Source organism: Lissotriton helveticus, chromosome 11 (genome assembly GCF_964261635.1).
Source record: "Lissotriton helveticus chromosome 11, aLisHel1.1, whole genome shotgun sequence".
NCBI classification, from domain to species: Eukaryota; Metazoa; Chordata; class Amphibia; order Caudata; family Salamandridae; genus Lissotriton; species Lissotriton helveticus.
The window spans coordinates 887,447,506-887,471,996 of NC_136072.1; the positions used below are offsets into that span (position 1 = coordinate 887,447,506).

General features: G+C 45.7%; 1 protein-coding gene across 2 annotated transcripts in view; it reads left to right on the forward strand.

Moving 5' to 3' along the window:
• The window catches only part of KSR2 (kinase suppressor of ras 2), a 1,667,828-nt gene that overhangs the window by 920,627 nt on the left and 722,710 nt on the right, over positions 1-24,491 (forward strand). For both annotated transcript variants that reach the window (XM_078667119.1, XM_078667120.1), the window contains one exon: positions 9,450-9,568. In XM_078667119.1, the coding sequence (XP_078523245.1) occupies positions 9,450-9,568 (119 nt within the window). The remainder of the gene's footprint in view (positions 1-9,449; positions 9,569-24,491) is intronic.

The following is a 24,491-nucleotide window of genomic DNA, read 5'->3' on the forward strand; positions in this document are numbered from 1 at the left end:
TGGGCAGTGCTACATTCTTTGGCTGAGCTGCACATACTAATATACCACACTCAACTCTCCAACAATGTATTCTAAACCATCCTGCCACCCCTAAAAAATTCTACCCCAACTTTTTCCTCCACAGTTCCCCCAATCAATCAGAATAGCTCCAATGTTACAAAATCAAATGTGTTCTTCTTGACAAACCATTTCCTTATATGATTCGCCTGCTTGCTATTTGACCAGGCGCCACCTCATTAATTCCTATTTCCTCTTCTCTATTAACATAGTTTCTGTCACCCCTTTTTCCCTCTAAACCATTTAGTGTATTTGCTCCCTCTAGCCGGCACCAGAAGAGCTTGCCCTTAGATGATATTTCCGTTCCCCCTCACTTCTCCTGAGTCATGCAACTATTCCTCTACAGCTGCCATAAGCGTTTCCAGATACCACTTGTTTACAGGCATGGAAAGGTGGCCCCCTTCAGAACAGAACAGAGCTGAGCACTCCTAAACTATATTCGTATGCTTTATAAACTTAATTCCTTTGGCCTTGCAAAACCCTGATACTTTCGTGTTAACTTCCTTTTGCCCTGTTAATCGCAGCTGGTTTCTGGGCCCTTCTCCTAACTCTCCTGGGCAATAACTGTGTCCAACCCAACTGTGTCCTAGTCCACTGATTCTTTAAGCATGCTAAGCCTTTCTTTACACCTTGATCAACCTAAGCCATGTGACGTGAACCAAACCATTATCACCCAGGTGATTATCACTCATGAGTAATCACACTGCATCAATGTCATACTCAACCCTGTAACAATGTATTCAAACCCATCCCCTTACCCGTAACAATTACATCCCTAACATTTACCTCCGCAGTTCCACCAAACAATGACAACAATGTTGTGCCTAAAAACATCTCGTGCTGTTCTTGACAAACAATTTCCTTATTTGATTAAACTTTCCGCCCTTTGACCAGGCCCCACCTCATTGATTCCTGATTCCTCTTCTCTCTCACCATACTTTCGCTGTCTCCTCTTTTTCCCTCTTAACCATTTATTCTTTTTTGCTCTCTCTAACTGCCACCAGAGGAGTCCTCCCCAAGATATTTTTTCAGTTTCCTCCACAGATCGACTGAGTCATGCAACCACTCCTCCAGATACAACTTGTTCCCAAGCATGGTAAGGTGGACCCCCATTGTAGCAAACAGAACCAAGCACTCCTAACTGTATGCTTGATAAACGTAATCGCTATCTTCTTGCAAAACCCTGTTAACTACCTTTCTTACCCTGTTAGTCACCGCCGGCTTCTAAGCCCTTGTCCTAACTCTCATAGACAACAATTGTGTCCAACCCAGCTATGCCCACGCCCAACAATCCATCAAGCATGCCAAGTCTATCTTTAGATCTTGGTCAGCTCCAGCCACATGAACTGAACCAAGTCATTATCACCTATGTGTAACCACACCACTTCATGCCATGGACGTTTTTCCCTGAGCTCCCACAGAGTGGGTATCAACTGTCTCTATCTGATCTCACCTAACTCAGGCTACTGCAGTTTCACCCATTCTTGGTCCAAGTCCAACTGCTGGCCACAGAATTGATTTGCGGGCTGATACCTGGCCCATTTCACAATCAAGTACCCACATACCCAAACGTTTTTCTTTCTATCGTTCTCTTTCTCCACACCTATAGAAAGTGTTAAACCTGCCTTAGGACCCTACATCTCCCTGTGTCATTTATTCCCACATACAGTTTCTCCTCCATTGCCCTAGGCCTTGCAGCCTGTAAGCACATATTCCTTATCAGTAGATTTCTCTCTCCGCCCCTGTTCCACACTACACTCCCTTTTGGTCCCTTTGTACTCCTCTTTAAATGTAGACCTAAACTCTATGACATCCAGTGATATCTCCTATCTCAAAGCCTCTGTCACCTTTTGCCCCCACCATTTCCAACACAGGGAAAACCCCAAAATACCATAAAAAAAGAGTACTCCAAACAGAAGTCTCTCCCAAGTGGAAGTGCACACAACTCTCACCTGGTATATCAGGCTCCACAATTCCTCTATCATCATCAGTTTCATCGCCCTACCCTCTTCTCTGTACCAACCTTCTGAAATCCTCTTTCCTAACACACCCTGCCAATAATCATGCACCCTTAGAATAAAATCCCTGCCATCTTCCCCCTCTCCAAATGTTACCGCTACCACCCCCTTCTCAATTTGTCACTATACAAAATTGATCATATCATCTCTTCTCATTTCTATGGCCTTACCCCCTTTCTACTGCCTTAGCACTCCTGACTGCAAAAACTCAGTCTAGCCAATCTTGTAAGCCCTCCATGTTGATTCAGCCAAAAAGTTTTTCATCAGTGCATCACTTTAACATACCAATCTCCCAAAAGTCCTCAGGAACTCTCAGGCCTCTCTTGTCCACTCCCAGAGTGAAACCACAGAACCTCTTCCATTGTGAATGAGATAATGTGTCAGCCACCTATTCTACAATCCTACAATATGTCGGGCTCTGAACAAAATATTGGCCTTCAAACACATCAGCACAAGTGCTCTTAGCAGCCTCAACACATATCAATTTAAGGTCTACATTCTGTTAACCACATGCACCACCATTAAGCACGACCAGGAAGAATTCTAGGAATGCAATGCTACAGGATTTGTTCTTTCACTGGCTTGGCCTCCTCTTGGCACACCAGTGCCCTTTCCGGTACACTACAAAATCCCCAGTGCCTGAAGCACCTGAAAATATCTGAATTGTATATGTTACAGGGTGAGTTTGTAGCCACAATGTCACTCCGTCATACTGTTCCAAAAACTTCAGCTACATTTTCAGGTCCTGTTCAAATCTGTCATGTGTATTCTGTAATGTTGTTTTGTCACCCCTCTCATTGCAAATGGCAATTGCCTGCAAAAAACTACCTGAGGCCTCCACTTCACATGCATAATTTAGGTGTCATAACACTTGTTGCAGTTTCCCCAGCTCATATCTTGTTTCTTTCCCGTCACCTCCTCTAGCATGCTCCTCAATCTGGCCAGTTGTGTTCCCAGCAGCCGAAACACTATTTAAACTGAGTTCATCTCTATTCCAAAAAAAGTTAATCTAGTGACTAGCCTCTCAGTGTTTTCTTTGGCTAAAGGTATGCTCACCATCTCCACCAACAGCTCTAACTTTGCCATTAGTCTCCTGTATTCTCCTGGTACACATGCTCTGTCGACCACTTAAATGTTGTTGAGGTAGAGCAGCACCTGTTCCAACCTACCCACCTGTCTCACAACCCATTTCAACATGGTGCTCAATTTCTCAAAGGATGCACAGGCTGCCGAGCACCTCCTGGGCATGTACTTGTCTAGGTAGAGATGAATAATTAATAATGTCTGTGGAACTGAATCCACAGGAGTTGAAAGTCATCTGGATGCAGAGGCAAGAGCTCGAAGTCTGATTCAATGTATACCCTGCTTATCTCGGCTTCCTGTATGCAGTGCCTCACTAAGTCTAATGCTGTGTTAGTGCTGTCACATGTCACTGTACAGTCTGCTGGTTCAATAAATTAATTTACTGAGATCCCTTTGGATCACGACAGATGATCAGTCAAACAAAATTCACCTGTTAATTTCTTAGGTACTATCCTGAGAGGTGACACTAAGACTAAGCCTGTAATTCTGCTTCCTGGCACTTACTTAGCCAATTGTTCTGCTACCATCCTCAGACTGTTCCTACAGGTTATCAAGTTATCTGCCAATTTGCCCTTGTGTGGCTCTTTGTGAGGCTCTTTGTAAGGAATCCAGAAACCTTTCAGGAAGCCATCCCACAAAGCCTTGGCCGACTCCCCATCTGACTACTGCAACAGCCCTGGCCGCATGTCTTACAGTTTAACACCCAACACTCATTGTTCCCTCCTCTTTCCACTGTTGGAAAGCCTGTGCCTCCCATGCAGTGTAAGACTGGGAATATTCCACCACGTTTGGAGCATTCATGCTTGAATCTACAGGGATACTTATGACAGGCTACCTTGTTGAAGTTCCAGCAAGCTCACATCTGATTTTGTCTGACTGCTTCTACACTCCCCCCGGGTAGGATGCATGTGACAAGCCTTATAGGGGAAAGTAACCCACGTGCTGTATGCGCTACCTGCAGCAGTGTGGTAGGGGTCATGTATTGCAAACACAGTTCTATGTCTGTTTCACCCCACGATTGGGTGTTTGAGACTTTTTTAATGAATAAAAATTGCTTGTCATATATCAGTGAGGGCAAACCCTGCAAAACTGACACTAGCTGTCCGAATTACATCCGTATAGTTCCATAGTGACACACTGCACTTAGGGGTTTTCTTACATATGATACAAGCTTAGATGGTAAACGCTAACATGTATCTATGTTTGTCTGCACCCCGGGTCGAATGGTAAGTTGTGGTTCCTCTGGTTTGAACCCCTCCTAGCATTTCATCTCCCTGGGTAATACTTTGAAATATCTGCATATTCATTTGCCCATATGTTGTCCTTGTTCCTCAATAAAAGGTGGCCAACAAGTGGGTCGACTATCCCCATGTAAGGGTGCTTTGCTTGTTGGTCTATGATCAGCCTCCTTTGAACTTGCTGTCTCATCTCCTCTCGTATGTGTCTCCACTGCCCCTGCCTACCTGCCCTAAGGCATGGATTTGTCTTCTGTGCCCCCCAAAACTTCCTTCTTCCGACCTTCCTCTGGGCTGTATTACTCCTTTGTCTGCCTCCGCGGCCAGATGCCCTGACCCCAGACTATCCATTCTTTCTATTTGTACTGATGATGATGTGGTGCTTTGTGTGCTGAGAATCGGTTCCCATGATTCCCACCAAGTTTTCTGCATGTTCTCAAATTCTTTTTCTTCTCAGCTAACCAAAATATCTCTGCATTTCCCATCTTAATCTCTCTCAGGACCTCAGTCCCTTCTCTATCCCCCAAATATCATCCCTCCGAGAATTTAAGTCCATGCTCATCCCTGCAGAGTACCCTACTGTCTGCTCTAATGTAGTGCTTCTCTCTTTCTGCCCTTGTTCCTCGTCCCTTCCTTCCTCCCGATCAATTTCTTTTTATTTGTTGCCACTCCTCTTTCCCTCAGGAGCGGGATGCTCTCATCACTGCAGTCAGACTACTCTGACTTTACTTTGTCTCATCCCTACCCTTTCCCATGTATCGTCCCTGCTTCCAGCTCCCCCATCATCTTCCCTAACTCTTCCCCAATGTATTCATCATCCTATGTGGCCTCGAGTTTCCTTCCTCAACACTCCGCAGTTTTCCCTTCACCCCGAAACCTCAGCACATCCGTACTCCTGGGACCATGCCAGTATCCTGCACCACCACTGGAACTGGAACTAGAGAGCAGCCTTGTGCTTCAACCACAGCCTGGCTTGTGCCCCGCACCTTCCCCCAGCTACAACCTCAGCTCGCTCCCTAACCTTCCCCAAACCTATGTTGTTGTCCAGAACTGGTGAGGACTCAGAAGTTGCACCAAGAGGCTACCGCCTCCCTGTCTGATGCCGTCATTCTTGTTTGCATTGGTGGTGGTCGCCCAAGTGCATCTGCCCTGCAGGACTGGCACCCTGGACCAGGGCCAGCACCACCAGGGATATCTTCCATATTGTGTCTCTTGTCCTGACCTTCATGGGCTGCTGCTGGGCCAGTTGGGCCATATCCATCCATGCAGCTCCTGCCTATTTTCACTCTTCATATCCGGGTATTTCAGCTGCCCTGTGACCCCTGCACCCATGTCCCCTCGCTACCTGAGTGGGAATGAAAGGGGGTCTTCCTCCACCTAATCCCGCCTGGGTTGTGTAGACCAGTCTGCACCCTCTCCCAACTCCAGCCTGTGAAGTATGTGTGCTGCTTTCCTGCGCCCTTCCCCATCTGGATGCTAATGCCTTTCCCAGCCAGCCTCAAGTTCCCTCCCCCACCAGGGGGTGATCCCAGAACTTGTTCGCTTGCACTTCTTCCTCTGCGAGGGCCCTTCTTCAAGTTGCTTGCAACTGCTTATTGCCTGAGCTGGACATCCATGTTGACCTTGTGGAAGCCTCGCATGCCCCCTGTTTATTGCACCTGCTTCTCCCTGACTGCCTTTGAGGGTCCCATCACACCCAGTTTCCACTTTTGGTGCTGCGGGTAATGATGGCCCCTTAACCCGCCAGCTCATGAGATGACTGACTTCTTGTTCGGCCTCCCACCCTCCTCCACCTTCTGGGGGCTGTATGGCAACACCGCCACCGGGACTCCAGTGGAGGCCGCCCTTTGCCGGCATGAACTTTCTTCCCTATTATGCCGGGGTCCGGCATAGGAGGACTGTAAGGGCTGTTTCCAATTCAGTGTGAGAGGAAGGCACTGCAGCAAGCATCCTCTCAAATTGGCAATGTGTGGAAAGTGATTTCCCCATGTCCCTTACACAATGATGTTGTACTGGGCCGCCCACGTGGTTCTGTTGCTCCCGATCCCCTGGTCACAGAGGGCGTTTCCCATCCCCTTGCATAGGGCTAACATTGTAATCATTCATGTCTGTGTTGGCCACTTTCAAATAGGAGACTCCAGTTTTCAGTTTCATTCAGTTTTATTGTACTTTACAAGCTTACCTGTTTAGACATGGGCGAAGACCACTTGTAAAATATGGCTGCACAATTATTGGGGCAGAAATTGCCAACCCCATATATACAACCATATTCACTGAGCCTCCAGGTCTCAAATAGCATTCTGAACCTGCTGGCTGTGGTGAAGGACTAGGGTCCAATCGCAGGTGCTGTGCTTGCAGATTCTGGCTGGCCCTCTACACATAGTCGAGTAGCTGGTGTGCATCCACTCCACTGCACTAGGATGCATTGACTTACATGAGCCACGTGGGTATAGTGGCATGGTCTGCTGATTTCAACAGGCTCTTGCCTCTTCAGCCACACTTATCATGTACAGGTTACCCATGATCATATGACCATGACCATTGAATTATATGTATAACCCAAGGTTAGATGCGTGTCTATACTCCACTGCTCATGGCTTACGGGAGAAGCGGAGTCCATATGTCTTGTAAAGCTGGCTGTAGGCACTATGTCCTCTGCCACCATTGTGTATTCCCCTGGCCCAACCCTGCGCCAAGCAAGTCTGGCATTGGTAATGGGATGTGTGGCATGCACATGTTCTGCTGCATTCCTGTGTGATCAGGTGAGTCCGTTATTTAGCAAGATCCGTTCTGGCCATCTCATGGCTCTGCCCGAAAGGGCACATTATGCTTCTACAATACACGTGGAGGAAAATCTGTTTGTAAACCCGTATTGTCTTTTGCCCACGGGCAGATTCGGTTGTAAATATGTAGTGGCAAAACACCCTTTTTTGCTCCATCGTGCACGACAGCTGATTGCCAAACATTCTTGCTCTCTGACATCTGCTTTACACTTGATTTAGCTACTTGTTTTTTCCTCTACTCCTATTACTTTCTAAAGTCACATTCTCAGGGTGCCAGTGCACTTTCCTACCCATTGGCATATTACCACGCTGAAGATCTAGTTTCAGTTTATTGCTTGTGCTTAGATTATTTCTACCAATATTTGTGCTGACACTGGGCACTCTGAATCGTATTTATTAAAGTCATTGTCATGCACACTACATTGCAAAGAATACATTTACCCCCAGATTCATCAAGAACACATTTTGCTATTCCTTAAAAGCGAAAAATACCGATTCGCTATTAAGGAATAGCAAAATGCTATGCATCAAGAAATCCCTACAAAAATAGCGATTTCTAATAATTCCTTAATTGCGACTCGCTAATTGCGAATCGCAATTAAGGAATATCTCCCCATTCATCCTACGGGCCTAGAGGCCCATAGGAATGAATAGGAAGACAATCTCAATTTGCTAATCGCAATTAGCGATTCGCAAATTGAGATTGCGATTTCAAGGGTGCAGGGGTGTCCAAAGAACACCCTGTTGCACCCCTGAAATTGATGTGTGCACACATGTTGCGCACACACATGCCCTTAGGGCATGTGTGTGCGCAACATGAAATTTTGAAAAATGCACTTTAGTGCATTTTTCAACGTTTTTGCAAATTACCACGAAGATGTACTTCATGGTAATTTGCGTGCCCTAATAGCGAATTCGCTATTTTTTTCATTTTCATGCATTGCATTTAAGGAATCTCAATTTGAGATTCCTTAAAAGCAAAGAATCGCAATTTAGCGAATTCTTAATTAGCGATTTTTGCATTTGGGATGATGCCTCCCAAATGCAAAAATACCGCTCGCAAAGGGCCAGATTCTCAGAATCTGGCCCTTTGCGAGCGAATTTAGGCTTGATGAATCTGGCCCAGAACCCTTTAACATTTGGTTCTCCTACTTTGCAGATTTGAAGGGCATGAACCATTGCTGTGTATTTCATAGTATTTCATGAATCAGACTTCTTAAATCATTGCTATAAGACCACGGGCCAGATGTAGGTAGGATTGATTTACCGATTCTTAATTACCAAATTTTACCGATTCGGTAATTAAGAATCGGTAAATCTGAGGGGAGGGTATGTAGGTATTCCAGATGTGCTGGAATACCGAATCGGAGAAAAATTGGTATTTACCGATTCGGTAATACCGATTGGTAATGCCCATTCATTCGTATGGGCTTTGAAGCCCATAGGAATGAATGGGCATTACCGATTCGGTATTTACCGAATCGGTAAATACCGAATTTCACAAGGGTGCAGGGGGTGTCACTTTGACACCCTCTGGCCCCCCCAAAACAGGCTCGGGTGCCATGTAGCAGGCATACATGCCCCAATGGCAGGTCTGCCTGTCATATGGCAGAGGTGTGCATGCACACATGTGCATGCACACTGTAATCGGTATTTTACCATCAAATTGGATTTGATGGTAAACTACCGATTCGGTAAGGCTTGTGGGAAGAGTCCCACCTACATCTCAAATTTACCGAATCGGTAAAAAAATACCGATTCGGTATTTTACAGAATCGGTAAATTTACCGATTGGTAAATTTACCGATTCTGTAAAAATAAGCCCCTACATACCAATTCATCAATACCGGTCGGTAACGGCCGAAAATACAGATTTTGGGCCGTTACCGACCGACCTACATCCGGCCCCACATGTCTACTCCTTCTCTCCGTGGCATACCCGCTGAAGCACCACTCTATACACAATTTCTCTCCTAATTTTCAAGTTGATGTTTAAAAGGAAGCAAGCACCTTGTTAAATATAACTTGCTAAGATATCTGGTGCCTATACTGTATTGCACACTCGTGGTGAGGTGTGAAAAGAAAAGACAAAGTCTAATTATTGACATATATAGCAACACAGCAAGTACAGTCTACAAACAACCCATTGAGTGTGTTACCTCAGGCTGTGTCACACTCACTTCTCAGCTTAAGCAAGAAATGTTGCAATGTGATGCTTTCTCCCCATCTTGTTCGCTCTATATCCTAACTTTATATTACTTTGTCCATTCCAGCGAGACTAGTGCGAACAGAATCTGTGCCATGCGACATCAACAACCCCCTGCGAAGGCCTCCCCGATACTCTGATCTTCATGTCAGCCAGACCCTTCCCAAGACCAACAAGATCAACAAGGTGAGGTCTGGGAGGTTCATCTCACTCTCTGTTGTGTATCCAGGGGAGTAGCTTTAGAAGTGCAGCAGCAACCACGATTGGAATCTCATATCTTTATTGTGATCAGATGTGTAGGAAGCAGTGGTGGGAAAACAAACTACAGCTTCCTTTTTATAATCTTGTGCACAAGCATTGAAGTGCTGCAAAAACATACTGTTACGTGATACAGTGGGGGCTTGGGAGAATAGATATTTATAGAAACTTTGCAACAACTACTTCAGCAAATCAGAACTAGGTCGACTATCGTGACTGCTCCAGAGTGAACACCAAGTCCACACTCTTTTGATATCCTAATGTCCTTTTGACGTAAACCTTTGATGTGCTCTTCTTCTCTAGCAATCCTATGAACCATTATCTCATGACGCGTATCCTCTTGTTTCATTGATTTATTAGACTGTATCATACTCACTATTTCCTGCCTGATTTTTAACTCAAGTTCCCACATATGTTATGTATTTAAAAGAGTCATTCAGCACCTTTTGAGTTTGTACATTTGTCGAGGGCTGAATTCTACCATCTTTCTCCGGCCACTCTCTGAGATGCTCCGAGGTAGTTGTAGCATCTTCAGGAAGTTACTCTGTCTTGAGCCACAACTACACAATGTGTGCAGCAAAATAGTGTTCACAGACTAGACATGCTCAAAAGTTCACATCCCCTGCCTTGAATGTTCCAAAGTACTACATAAGATGTATAGTAGACGAGTTCAAACTAATTGAATTTGACGCTCCTTCCGTTAGCAGAAGAATCTGTATAGTAGACGAGTTCAAGGAATGGGTTGTAAATGCTGAGAAAGATACAGTATAATAACGCTGTTTGACAAATATCCAATGGAAGTGTCAGTCAAGAGGGGGTTTTATGTTAAAAAGAATGAAACCTTCAATGAAGAATTTAAAATTATGGCATGTAAATTCACTGGTAGACTATGGTAGAAAGATACTGTGGCTACAATAGGAGAAATAGTGGAGCACACATGCCTAAACCAGATGATTTCACAAAGGAAACCAGATTTCAATGAAGTTAACCTTGCCCTACCGTGGCTTAAGTATCCTGAACAGCAACACCTTCCTCAGAGCTATGTGTGAGGTGTTTAATGTAACAATCCAAAGAAACACCAATGCACTTAAAGAAACAACAATCCTAAAGGTCAAGGTTACATTTAAGCATAAGTTAAAATAAAAAAGTACATATAAAATGTAAGATTTAGATCCTTCTTAGATGAAGATACAACCATAGTCATCACTATTGCACGTACATGGTAAGGCATTGCACTGTACCTTAGATATCATAGCGACCTATGGCAAATGTTAGTGGGAGAATGTTGGACTTGGGCCTTTTTGCAGGGTCATCCCAGAACTTTTTGCCTTCTCCTGTATTTTTTCTGACCTGTTGTAGGTGGTTTCAGGACTCTGGGCACTTTATCACTGCTGATCAGCGCTATAGTGCATGTGCTCTCTATGGTAAACTTGGTAAGATTGGTGTACACCTCTTTAGCATATTTAATTTACCCTTCATTCCCTTGTATAGTGGTATCTCATATTCCCAGCGACAGTAAATGAAATGCTACTGGTAGGCTTGCAGTGCTGCTTGCGCCACCCACCAAAGTAGCCTTTCAAACCTGTCTCAAGGAAGGGGCTGGGAAGGTGCAGGGGCTGCAGAGAGTCTGGAGTCAGCGCTAGGCTGAATAGGCCTAGTTTGCAGTTGGCGTGGTGGGAGGAGTAGCACCTGCATCTGAATAGGGCTGTGCCCTTTTCCACAATGATGGCTCTGCCCCCCTGTGGTATGTCTGGAGCCTGGGTTTACACTTACTATGGGGAGTGTTGTGTACTGGTTCAAACTGGGTCCAGGGCCATGTACTAGGGCAGAACAAAGACTGTGTGCACTGTAAAAATTGCAGCTGTGTCCCCATGTCTTTTGAGCTTACTTGGTAACTGGAACTGAGGAACCCTCTGCCAGGAGGAACCACCATTGGATACAGCTACTACCTGCTGGGAGGCCCTGCGTGCTGGCCTGCCTGTGCCCAGCTCTGCCCTGTGTGACTTTTGAACGTATCGCCGGGTAAGCGCTTTATCTTTTTGCACTAAGCTCGTGGTGAGCACTTGGAGCTCCAGTGGTTGTCTCCGCATGTCTGGGTAACTGGTGCTGTTGTTCCGCTTTAGGGAAGACTCCCTGACAAATGCTGGGGCAGTGCTTCCCCTCCCCACAACTGGCATTGATACGGGCGGTGTGAGCACCATATGTCCCTGAACCAGAGGGCTGCCTTATTTAGGGCACGGCAGCTCGCAGGAGCATTGGGTGTTGCCCGGCAACTGGTCCGGAAGTCGCACAGGCCAGAGAGGTGGCCAGAAGAGGAACTGTTCCATGAAGCAACCGTCCCCTGGCCATCGAGTGTTGGTGGTGAACATAATTCCCGGGGACGAAGGAGAACTGAGGGAGCCTCGGGCTGCTGCGATACTGGTAGACGCAGGCCCCCCTTTTGCTGAGGACCAGGACAGTGGAGAGAGCAGGTAGGCGCGTGGGGTTCCCCTCACCACCGGCCGCTACAAGGAATGGACCCAGCGAATTCTCCTCATCGGCCAAGGCAGTGCCTGATTTCAGTCCGCAGCTGCCCCTCCATACAAGTTGGGGATGTGGTTGGTGTTGCGTTATCTTCGCGGGAGACCGAGTGAGGTCTCCCCGCCAATGGGGATATTCCTGGAAGAAAGAACAGTGTTGCTGTTGTGAGGGGCATCGTCCTATTGGACCTTGCTCTCGATCTTGGAAAGGGCATTGTGGGGCGAGCCTATAACAGAGACCCCTACTTAGAAGTGCCCTATACGCTTATTTATAGCCAAGGCACCCAGATGTGCAGTAATGGTGATCTGCATATATCTAAGATGGGCATTATGTGCTCATGATACATGTATTGTGGCAAATGTGTACTAAGGTTCACTGATGATTATAGGCATATTGTGCAATGCTAATACCGTTATTATGTTTATTCCTGATGTTGTGCTAAGTGGGATATTACCAGTAGTTACTGGTCGCCCTAACTATAATGTGTCTAATGCAAAGCGATTTATGGTCTATGTGAGTGACAATGGCCCGATTGGCCAAATGGTATGTGTAATCCCTGTGAAGTCATGACAAGTGTCTATTGGCACAGCGTTATATGTGATTGTGTTCTAATGTGTTTTGTATGGGTAATACAAATGCTTTTTTTTATATAACCTTGTGTGGAGTTTCTTTTGTGGTGTGCCTAGTGTGTCACTGCTGTGTGAGTGTGTTGTGGAAAAGCTTTACACATTGCCTCTGGGATAAGCCAGACTGCTCTGTCAAGCTACCAAGGGGGTGAACAGGGGTTATCTTCAATGTGTAACTCCCTTGTCCTGACTACAGTGGTGGTTTCTGCCTGGCCCAGCCATTTGCCCTGGCCAACCCGCAACCCCATTTCTAACAGAGAGAAAGTGTTTAAGGTGCCTTGGCAGCATTTATGTGTTCTCTGGCTACCAATAATGTGAACTGACTGCAGCCAGCAAATGTGGCAGAAGTTCAATACAGATGAATATAGGATACCAGATTATGATACACGTGCCTTCAGCTTTGGGTTTTAACGGCCGTAGGTGAAAGACTGGGTGATTGAATGTTAGAAATGGGATTTCTGGTTGACATGGCATGCACCTACGCCAGGCAGAAACCACCACTCTAGTCACGGCAAGGGAGTTACACACTGAAGATAACCCCTGCTTACCCCCTTGGTAGCTTGGCAGAGCAGTCAGGCTTATCCCAGAGGCAATCTGTAAAGCGTTGGCGCAACACACTCACACAGCAGTGACACACTAGGCACACTACAAAATAAACTCCACACAAGGTTATATGAAAATAGCCTTTGTATTAGCATAAAAACACATTAGGACATATCACATATATACACTGTGCCACCTGGCACTTGGTATGACTGCTCATGGATTATATGCACTACAGGGCCAATCACTTCACTGCGGTAGCATCACAGCTCACAGTTGGTGAAGACAACCAGTAACTACTGGTAAGGGTGCACTTAGCAGCAAGCATGAGGCATGAATATTATAGCAATACATAGTATAGCATGTGTAACATATACCTCGTCAGCACAAGGCACCATGGTAAACACCTATAGTAGAGCACATCTTATAAACAAATCCTGCCCCTCTTAGGCATATGCAGGTCCTGTAAAAGTACTTGTTACCCTAGGATAACAGTAACTCTCCACTCAAAGTGAAGTACAGGAATTTCCCCCCCTCCCCCCCTTGGAAATGCGATAAGGCTCTTAGGGCCCATCCTGGGTTCTCCCCGCACAGTCCTTTTCAAAAGTGAGAGCTTGGGCCAATGGGGCCGGCCGTGCCCTTAACGAAGCAAGACCGTTTTCCCTTCCCACCAATGCCCCCGAGGGTGGGAGGGACATACACTGTCCACTCTGGTGGTGTGACCGCCTTCGGTCACCCAGCTGATGCCGGAAATGCGGAAGAGAGAACAAGCAATAGGGCTCCTCACTAGGGTCTCCTTGGTCTTGGGGCACCACTGGCAACCATGGCATCCTTTCTCAGCCTATGCTTTTTGTGCGAGGCTTGTGGGCAGCCTCCGTTGGGGATCATCTCACCACGGCTGCCAGCAATCATGTGGCGCAACTGCTCCATTTGGCGACCGTAGCTCCCTGCGAGGGAGGAGCAGGACCAGGAGTGAGCCTCCAGTGGTTTTGCTCTTGAAGGATGGCCCCACCCACAACCAGGCTTTGCTTCTGCCTGGTTTCTGGGTAGGTGGCCCCTCCTCCTATGTCAGGGTCCTGAAGCGGAGACGCATGTGCCCTCTCGGTAACATGGGAGGCGCACTGGACGCGCTGGTCAGCCAGCCTCCACCACAGGACATCAGTAAATAGCTGAAAGGAGCGTTGTGCTCTCTCTCAGCTCTCTGTTTTCGGCTTCCCTGGCAAAATCACGGAGCTCCCTGTTTCTTTAAGTCAGGCCCGTCCACAACCAGGCAACAGCCGCCTGACTTCCTGTTCTGTGGCTCTCCTGCCACAGCTCCCGCTGCCCTCAAGATAGGAGCCCCCTCCTCGGGATCGTACATTAAAAGTAAAAGTGTCCACCATGCGCTCTTGGTGTGTGGGCACAGCGCTGAGGGGCACAGTAAGGACACAGTGCTCCTCACGCTCTAGGGTTGTGCATCAAGCACAGCACTCACCATGCGCTGCTACGGTACGAGCCCACGCCAGGGGCTCAACACATAGGAATCCTGCAGTGTCCCGAATCCCTAGGGCAGAGATGGGCACAGGCAGGCCAGCACGCAGGGCCTCCCAGCTGAGGGCAGCAACTAGGTTCCACAGCGGTACCTCCTGTGGGTATCTTATGTTCCAACTAAGCACAACAGATGAGGTCACAGCCCCAATATTTATATGTCTCAAATCTTTGTTCTGCCATGGCACAGGGCCTTGGACCTAGTCCTAACCAGTTCTGGGGGGCACTTATCAAGTGCACACCAGTCCTCATTGTCAGTGTAGGCTCTGACCCCAGACACACCACTGGGGGGTGGAGCCAGCATTGTGGAAGGCAGGCGCAGTCCTATTCAGGTCCAGGTGCTACTCTTCCCACTACTCCAAATGCAGATCAGGACCCTTCAGCCTAGCACTGACTCGCCCAGACCCTCTGGAGCCACTGCACCTCCCCAGCCCCTATCATCCAGAGCAACACATGCAATAGACAACAGGCAGGTACAAAGATAGCACACAGAAATGCCCACTTCTAAAAGTGGCATTTCTAAAATAGTGATAATAAATCTGTGAACACCAGTACGCAGCATTTATTGCCACTATTCCAAACATACCAAACTTGATCACGCCACCCCTCTCATTTCAGGAATTACCACTGAAACACATATCAGGGAATCCCCAGTGCATTCCTATGACAGGGCAGCCTCACAGCAGCGAGAAACCAAATAGACTGTTTGTCATTACCAGAAAATGCCACACAGTTAAGGCAGATGTCCTACCTTTTACCTACAGCAGCTCACCCTGCCCAAAGGGCTAGCTAGGGCCTACCTTAGGGGTGACTGATATGTAGTAAAAGGGTCGTCAAAGACGTGGCAACCACTTTATGTGCCACGTCAGATCGGCAATAAACTGCGCGCTCAGGCCCTGCCAGGGCAGAGGCCTGAGACAAGTTTGATAGGTTACTTTGGTGGCAGGCGCAAGCAGCACTGCAAGCTCATCAGTAGCATTTAATTTACTGGCCCTGGATATATGATAAACCACTTTACAAGGGACTGATAGGTAAATTAAATACTCAAAACAGGTGTAGACCAGTCTTACCAAGTTTACCAATAAGAGCACATGCACTTTAACACTGAACAGCACTTATAAAGTGCCCAGAGTCCCAAAACCTCCAACGACAGGTCAGAAAAAGTACCAGAGGAAGGCACAAAGTTCTGGGATGACCCTGCAAAAAGGGCCAAGTCCAACACTGAATGAGTTTGGGACTGAGTGACAGTGCTCCCTCGGACATGCTTAAACCTTCCCTGACTGGACGACCCCTCACCCTACCTCCAATCTTCACCAGACTTCCTGCTTATATTTTTTGTCTGCACAGATGGAAAAGGACCCAGTATTTCCAGGTCCATATGATTATTTCGGATTCCATGGAGAATGTTGTAATAATCGGTTTTGGTACCAGAACGCTGAAATCCCTGATTAAATTCAGTACCCCCCCCCCACTAACACACTCATATTAAAGTTCATAACCAATTTAAAGTATACATATTCTAATTGTGTAATGTAAGAAATGTACCATGCAAATATGTTCACACCTAATCTCCTTTATGTCACTGTCTGGGAGGAATAAACAAGACCCAACAGCAGAGCCATTCACAATCATGTGACCCAGGACACTGGCAGGAGACATCAATGGTTAGGACAAGAAGATGGCAATTTTCTAAAAGTTACATTTTCAGAATTGCGTAATAACGTTTGTGAACATCAAAAATCTACTACTAAACTAAACACCGTTCCACTAGGGGACAAGGGTCCAAGGGAAAATATTTACCTACCCACTACAGATTTAATCCCCAATTCCATACTAGTACAACACACAACTGGAATCTGGAATCTGGTGGTCAAAAAAAGAGACTATGATAAGAGAAGTACGAGCAAATGCAACCGCTGAACATACAGTCCCCAAAACATGTGTTACACCAAAAACAACTACTCATTCTTCTGTTCATGAGGTGTTGTGACAGGAAAGCTGGAATTCCAGATGATGACACTGGCCACGAAGGGCAGTTGATGGAAATCCTATAGACACTTTCCTATGTTGTAATGGGTCCATATGAATGAGTAGTTGTTTTTGGTGTAACACATGTTTTGGGGACTGTATGTTCAGCGGTTGCATTTCCTCGTACTTCTTTTATCATAGTCTCTTTTTTTGACCACCAGATTCCAGTTGTGTGTTGTACCAACATCAAAAATCTTGCAAAGTATTTAAAAACTTGAGAGGAAATCCTGCCAAACACAGATATTGCAGTAATAAAATGTGAACCAAAATTTGACTGCAAAAGAAAAGTAGTAAGCTTGCTAACTTTGTTACTTCCAAAGGTACAAAAAAGTTGGAAATTAGGCACAGTTCTGTGGCAGACTTTTAATTTTGCACTTCTTTACTGACACTAACTTGCTGCCTTTAGAGCCCTACAGATCTTGGGAAGTTGAAAATTAACACCCAGTTAGCCATATTTTAGTGTCTTCACCTGCTGTATTTTTGCCCGTACCTTGTGTTATTTTAAAACGCAATTCCATTTTCAAAGGAGGCAAATCTCTTCACTTTCCCTTTCCACTTTCACTGAATTATCTGTATTTTGTTTTAATTATTACCTTTCTGGTTTTTTTCCCACTTACATTTTTGTTCAATACATCATATTTTGTCTAAGTACAGCAAACCTCAAGTTCCAGGCCTGTCTAAATGCTCCACATGTTTCATATCCAAAGGATTGACACACCCACAGGTGGGGCATGAAATGATGTGGAAAAGGATGTGGGATTCTGATGTGTACATCAAACAAGTTTATCCTCCCCTTCTATCCCACCCACCCCTATATTTTTGTTTGTTTGCCGGAGATAGAGCCATCTGCTCAAATTAATGTTCCAGATGGCCTCTTAGGTTTCCAGGCATGATGAATTCTTGCAACACAACAACAAAAAAATGGAAAATCATGAAACAATGAAAAAATATTCAAAGAAAAAGAAGGCTTAGCAGGAATGAATATTTTCACAAAGAAATCGCAGGACGCCAATGAATCTTATATTTTTGGCAATAAATAGCTAGACATTGGATTGGTGCTTATCTGTAACACGTGTTGAAAGCACATTATGTGGAGGTCACCGCAAGTCCCTGAAAGCCATCTGGAGAGAGGGTGCTAGGAAACCATGCACTCCTATCTTAGATTAGGTGCGAGAAGCCTTCAAGTCTTATTTAATTGCACAGAGAGTATGTTTGTTTGTCTTCATTCTCATTTAAAGTTGTGCAAGACACAGATTTAGGACTATAACTCTCCTTATCAAGTTCTTTGAGGCATATTCAAGAACTAAATTTTCGAGAGAGTTTTCTACAGCTGTTTCGCTTGTTGATACATTGGTTCATTTTTTAGCTTTGTAATCATTACATTTAGGAGTAGAATTCTTCTTAGAGTTTTGCGGAGCGAGAGCACAGCCATAAATTGCAGGAATGAAAACACTCTCTGTTACACCACCAAATTCAAAAAGTGGGGGAACCCCAGGATTTCCATTAGCTGAGTCTAGAGAAAACCTTGACCCAGTGGTTCATTCACAACTAGGCCTCTGGCTCACAGTGACATTCATGCCGCCCTGTAAAAGAGCATTCAGCACCATTGTCAACTTCCTTGACCGCCATGGCGGTCCCAGGAAGGAAAATGCTCATAGATCCTGGCATGCAAGGAGACGACTCAGCATGCATCTGCCATATTTGTCTTTTCCTTTGCAGGAACAGCTTTTGCTGGAAACTTTGCTGCAAAGTAAAATAGGAAGCAAGCTGCTTAACATGATCGTCGACTCAACATTCAACAGTAATGAAAGTGCACTCCAAGTATAATCCACTTAGCAATATCTAGTAGCTCCCATGCCCTGTACATGCCAATCTGTGTGAAGTGGCCATCATCTGGTGAGGAATCTTTCTCTTCACCTAAATCAGTGATTCTTAACCTTTTCATTCCTGAAGAACCCCACCCTGGGCATGATTCACAAAGGGCCCCCAATCTCGTGGAGGAGACCCGCAGTCATAGGGGAGTCTCTGCACTTGGGACGGAATCTCCTCAATGAGAATTATTTCATGAGTGCGCAGGTCTTTTTGAATCAGACCCATAATCATTAATGTATCCTGTGAACCCCACTGAATCCTTTGCCATAGGTACAAGTTTGTGGATTGGTTTGGCACTCACCAAGTTGACCTCCTCCAACCCAAACTGTCTGATGTTTTGTTATTTGTTCTGTCTCTTGCCCAGCAAAACCTGGACAAGGTTAAGGGGTATCTTTTTTGGTCCTTTCAGCCTTCTTATGGTTGCCTGCCTAGCCCTCTTTGTTTAAATTACAAGTTTCCTCCTTCTCCTGTTGTCATGCCCCATGGACCCTTAATCTTGTCCTGACTTATCTGATGTGCACTCTGTTCGTGCCACTTCACAGCTGTCCCCTACAGCTCCTTACTATCAAGACCATGATTTCCATTGCCATCACTTAAGCATGGCGTTTGAGTGAGCTTCAGACTCTGTGTCAATCCACCTTACACTTCCTTTTTCCTAGAAAAACGGGATCTGCAGACACGTGCATCCTTCCTTCCAAACGTGACGCCCTCTGCATTAGCCAAACCATCGCTCCCCTGGTGTTCTATGCTCCTCCTCACCCCTCTAAATAGGAGAGACTTTATCCATTTAGAAGACCCAAAGTCTATGAATCAGTACACTCTCTACTGATTTGCTAAGGGGCTCTTTGTCTGGGGGCACAGAGAGTCTCGAAAACAACCAACATCAGAGAGCTGGAGGGATACCTAATAGGCCCACATTTTATAACCATAGCGGAACGGTATCAGTACAGAGCCGTAAGGAGTCACCTTCCGATGCTCAGAGACACTGCTGAAAAGTTTCTGGGTCCATTCTGATGCCTGGGAAATATTCAAAATGTGAGGATTCGTTGACTAGATATATTCTCTACAAGAAAGGTAGGATGTAGAAACAATCCCAGTCTTCTATTTTCATCCTGCAGTGTTTGAGAAGCCAATGTTTTACACATGTCACAATGTACTGACTATGGATCACTGACAGAATATCGGAAACACAAATATTGTGTGCACAGAATATTGTGGCAAAAATATCCAGGGCAAAAATATTGCAAAAGCAAGGCCAAATAGGTAAGTATAGATTTACTATTCTTAACTCCACATCCATGTACCTTGAAGAATATAGATACACACACATATATATATATATATATATATATATATATATTTATATGTGTATATATACATATATATATATATATATAGATATATATATATATATATATATATATATATCAAGGTCCACAAGTTACCCACAGGGCGGGGCTCACTCCCACATCAGCGCGTTCCACATAAGCGGAGACAAAGGCATAACCAGCGTCAGCAGAGCCTGACGCTTTTCGGGATCCTCCTTTCTTCAAAGGCTTCTCTGCTACCGAATGACAGCCAACAAAAGACATCGGTGTTTGTCCCTCTTTTATTGCAACACTAACACTCAGGTGAGTAAGCATATCCATACTGCATTCTGGGACCGATAGTCTTTGCAATGATACCCCAGTGGGCTGAAGGCTGTAATTCAGTAAATAAGTTCTATAGTCACGGGTGTGCCTCTGCTGTTCTCCCCCGTTCAAAATTGCGCCAGATAGGCCTGATCCGCAGTTGTTTCAACCAGCAGCAGAACCGCTAAGTATTTGTGGCGGTGCGCCCCCCGGCCGGGTCAGCCGTACAAATCAAGGTCCACAAGTTACCCACAGGGCGGGGCTCACTCCCACATCAGCGCGTTCCACATAAGCGGAGAAAAAGGCATAACCAGCGTCAGCAGAGCCTGACGCGTTTCGGGATCCTCCCTTCTTCAAAGGCTTCTCTGCTACCGAATGACAGCCAACAAAAGACATCAGTGTTTGTCCCTCTTTTATTGCAACACTAACACTCAGGTGAGTAAGCATATCCATACTGCATTCTGGGACCGATAGTCTTTGCAATGATACCCCAGTGGGCTGAAGGCTGTAATTCAGTAAATAAGTTCTATAGTCACGGGTGTGCCTCTGCTGTTCTCCCCCGTTCAAAATTGCGCCAGATAGGCCTGAGCCGCAGTTGTTTCAACCAGCAGCAGAACCGCTAAGTATTTGCGGCGGTGCGCCCCCCGGCCTGGTCAGCCGTACAAATCAAGGTCCACAAGTTACCCACAGGGCGGGGCTCACTCCCACATCAGCGCGTTCCACATAAGCGGAGACAAAGGCATAACTAGCGTCAGCAGAGCCTGACGCGTTTCGGGATCCTCCCTTCTTCAAAGGCTTCTCTGCTACCGAATGACAGCCAACAAAAGACATCGGTGTTTGTCCCTCTTTTATTGCAACACTAACACTCAGGTGAGTAAGCATATCCATACTGCATTCTGGGACCGATAGTCTTTGCAATGATACCCCAGTGGGTTGAAGGCTGTAATTCAGTAAATAAGTTCTATAGTCACGGGTGTGCCTCTGCTGTTCTCCCCCGTTCAAAATTGCGCCAGATAGGCCTGATCCGCAGTTGTTTCAACCAGCAGCAGAACCGCTAAGTATTTGCGGCGGTGCGCCCCCCGGCCGGGTCAGCCGTACAAATCAAGGTCCACAAGTTACCCACAGGACGGGGCTCACTCCCACATCAGCGCGTTCCACATAAGCGGAGACAAAGGCATAACCAGCGTCAGCAGAGCCTGACACGTTTCTGGATCCTCCCTTCTTCAAAGGCTTCTCTGCTACCGAATAAAGCCAAAATCAGTATTCATGCCCGTAATGCCCAAAGACAATCTGGATTTGTTCTCAGACAATGTCATCAAAGACTTAAAGGAACTATCCCTGCAAAGCACAAAGGAATTTTGGAAAGAAAATGAAGACCACAGAAGAAAATATAACAATTTAATGACAAGGATAAAATCAAGACCTGACATTGTGGTCAGATGGTCGGACAAGGGGGGCAATGTTGTGCTGTGGCCCCTACAAATGTATAACCTAGAAGCTTGCACTCAACTCCAAGACAAAGAATGCTACATGAGGATTAGTCCAACTCACATTGTGGGCATTCATGAAAAATATCACAATGAGCTATATAAATGGAAAGGAATGGGCCTCATCAATAAAGACGAATTCAACTACCTGAAAAACGACTACCCAGTGACACCTCAACTATATTTGATACCAAAGGTCCACAAAAATGAAAAAACGCCACCAGGAAGACCAATAATTTCAGCAATCGGCAGCCTGTTTGAAAAAACAAGTATCTTCATTGACTCTTTTCTGCAACCTGAGGTAAAAAAACTTCCGGCCTACATCAAAGACACAGGGGATTTTCTGTCAAAGGTGTTCGACATTGAATGGCAAGATAACTATCTCTTTATGACATTAGATGTCCAATCTCTATACACCAGCATCAGACACCAGGATGGGCTGAAAGCCATGGAATACTATCTGGGAAAAAGACCCATTGAACTATACAACCACACGAAAATGTTGTTGGAAATGGCAGAATGGTGCCTGACAAACAATACTTTCATCTTTGACAGATTGCATTATAAACAGCTTCAGGGTTCGGCCATGGGAACTTGCTTCTCCCCCAGCTATGCGAATCTGCATATGGGCTGGTGGGAGGAGCAGGTACTTAAAGTTCAGCACTGTGACACTATGCAAAACAATATAGTGATGTATAAGAGGTACATCGATGACATTTTTATCCTATGGTGTGGCAGTGACAAAGATGCAGAAAGATTTGCACTAGCATTGAATGAAAATATGCTCAATTTGAAATTTACTTGTAACACCAGTAATGTCAATATCCAATTTCTCGATCTTGAATTATATGTGCAAAACAACAAGGTACAGACACGCACATACAGAAAACCCACTGCAGGGAACGCCCTTCTTCATGCACACAGTTTTCACCCCACACCATTGAAACAGTCAATCCCATATGCTGAGTGCCTCAGAATGACCCGGAACTGTAGCACCCCTGAAGGACTCACTAGTGCCAAACAAGAGCTATGCAATAGACTGAGGAAGAGTGGGTACACGGAGAATACATGCCAGAAGGCGGAGGCAAAATGTAGTGTCAAAAACAGGACAGATTTAATTTCCCCCAAAAATGAGGTGAAAGATTTGGACCACAAGAAGAGAACTCCCCCGAGATTAATAACAGGGTACAACAGATACCACATGAATCTCCGCAGAATTCTGAGAAGGCATTGGCCGTTAGTCCGGGGTGACACCAGCATAGGGGAAACAGTGGGCAAAAATCCTCTGATCACATTCAGAAAAGCCAAATCTATGAGAAACGAACTTGTCTGCAATGCGCCAATACTAAAAAAGACAAAAAATTGGCTCAACTCTCAAAAAGGCTTAAAGAAATGCAGCAAGTGTAAAGCGTGCACACATGGCGTTAACACAACCAAAGTACACGTTCCTTTCAGAAATAAACCATACTTGCTGAGAGATTCGTTCTCATGCAAAACAGACTTTGCCATATATGTATTGGTGTGTTCCTGTGGCAAGAGGTATGTGGGTTCTACAATCCATCCAGCACATGTGCGGATCCTACAGCACTTGCGAGCCATTTCAAACAATGACCCGGCATATCCGGTAGCCAGACACATTCACGAGGCGCACAATGGTAATGCGAACAATATCCAATACTTTGTGATTGACAGCATTCCAAGAAACATCAGAGGAGGAAACCGCCTATTGGCGTTGCGCCGCTTGGAATCAAGGTACATCATACTTTTGAATTCCAAGATCCCATTTGGTTTAAATGCGGATGAAGCCTTAAGTGTCCACCTTTAATGTAATGTCTGCTTAAATTTGATCCTCCCCTAAGACCATTCGTAGAACATCTGCAGTTCACATACTACACTAATCACGGGATTCTACATGGGCACTTTAGAGCACACCACAGACATAATCCATGTCAGTATGACACACCACTTAATTTTCTTTAGCACATTCACCAACACATTAACACATGCCCACGATCTGTCCGTTAAGCCATGACCCTATTCAGAGCCTTTCACATTGTAATTTGTTCCGTAATTAGGTCCATCGGGTCACCGCCTGATATCCTATTTCAAGTAGCCCCAAGAATCGGAGACCACTGGGTCATCCCGAACACAAAGCATTGAGTTTAGAAACCACATTTCTGTGGTGTCCCTCTTTTCTCGAATGCCGCTGAGTAATAACTGTCAGCCACACACTGTACCGCGGTAATCCGCGGCTGTCCGTGAGTTAAACCACATAGGAAACACTCACTGAGACAGGCTGATTTGTTAAATTAAAAACCGACAGCTATGCATGCCAAGCCACGGATGCGCAAACCCGTGATTGCACGCGTTAAAAAACCCCGCCGGGCAAAGCACTGACTAAGACAGGCTGTTTGTTATAATTGGTCAATATATCGACCAACCCCACTATATTTGCCATTGCATAACGCCACACAGTTAGACACTCACTCTGATTCTGTCGAGCATTGTCCGATCATTTCAGTGCAAGCATCCTTTTCACCCGGGAGGCGGCTGAGGGAAATGTGTCCCTGTGTATGCCCCAGCGTCCACATGGCGCGACTGATGTTATTGCAGACAG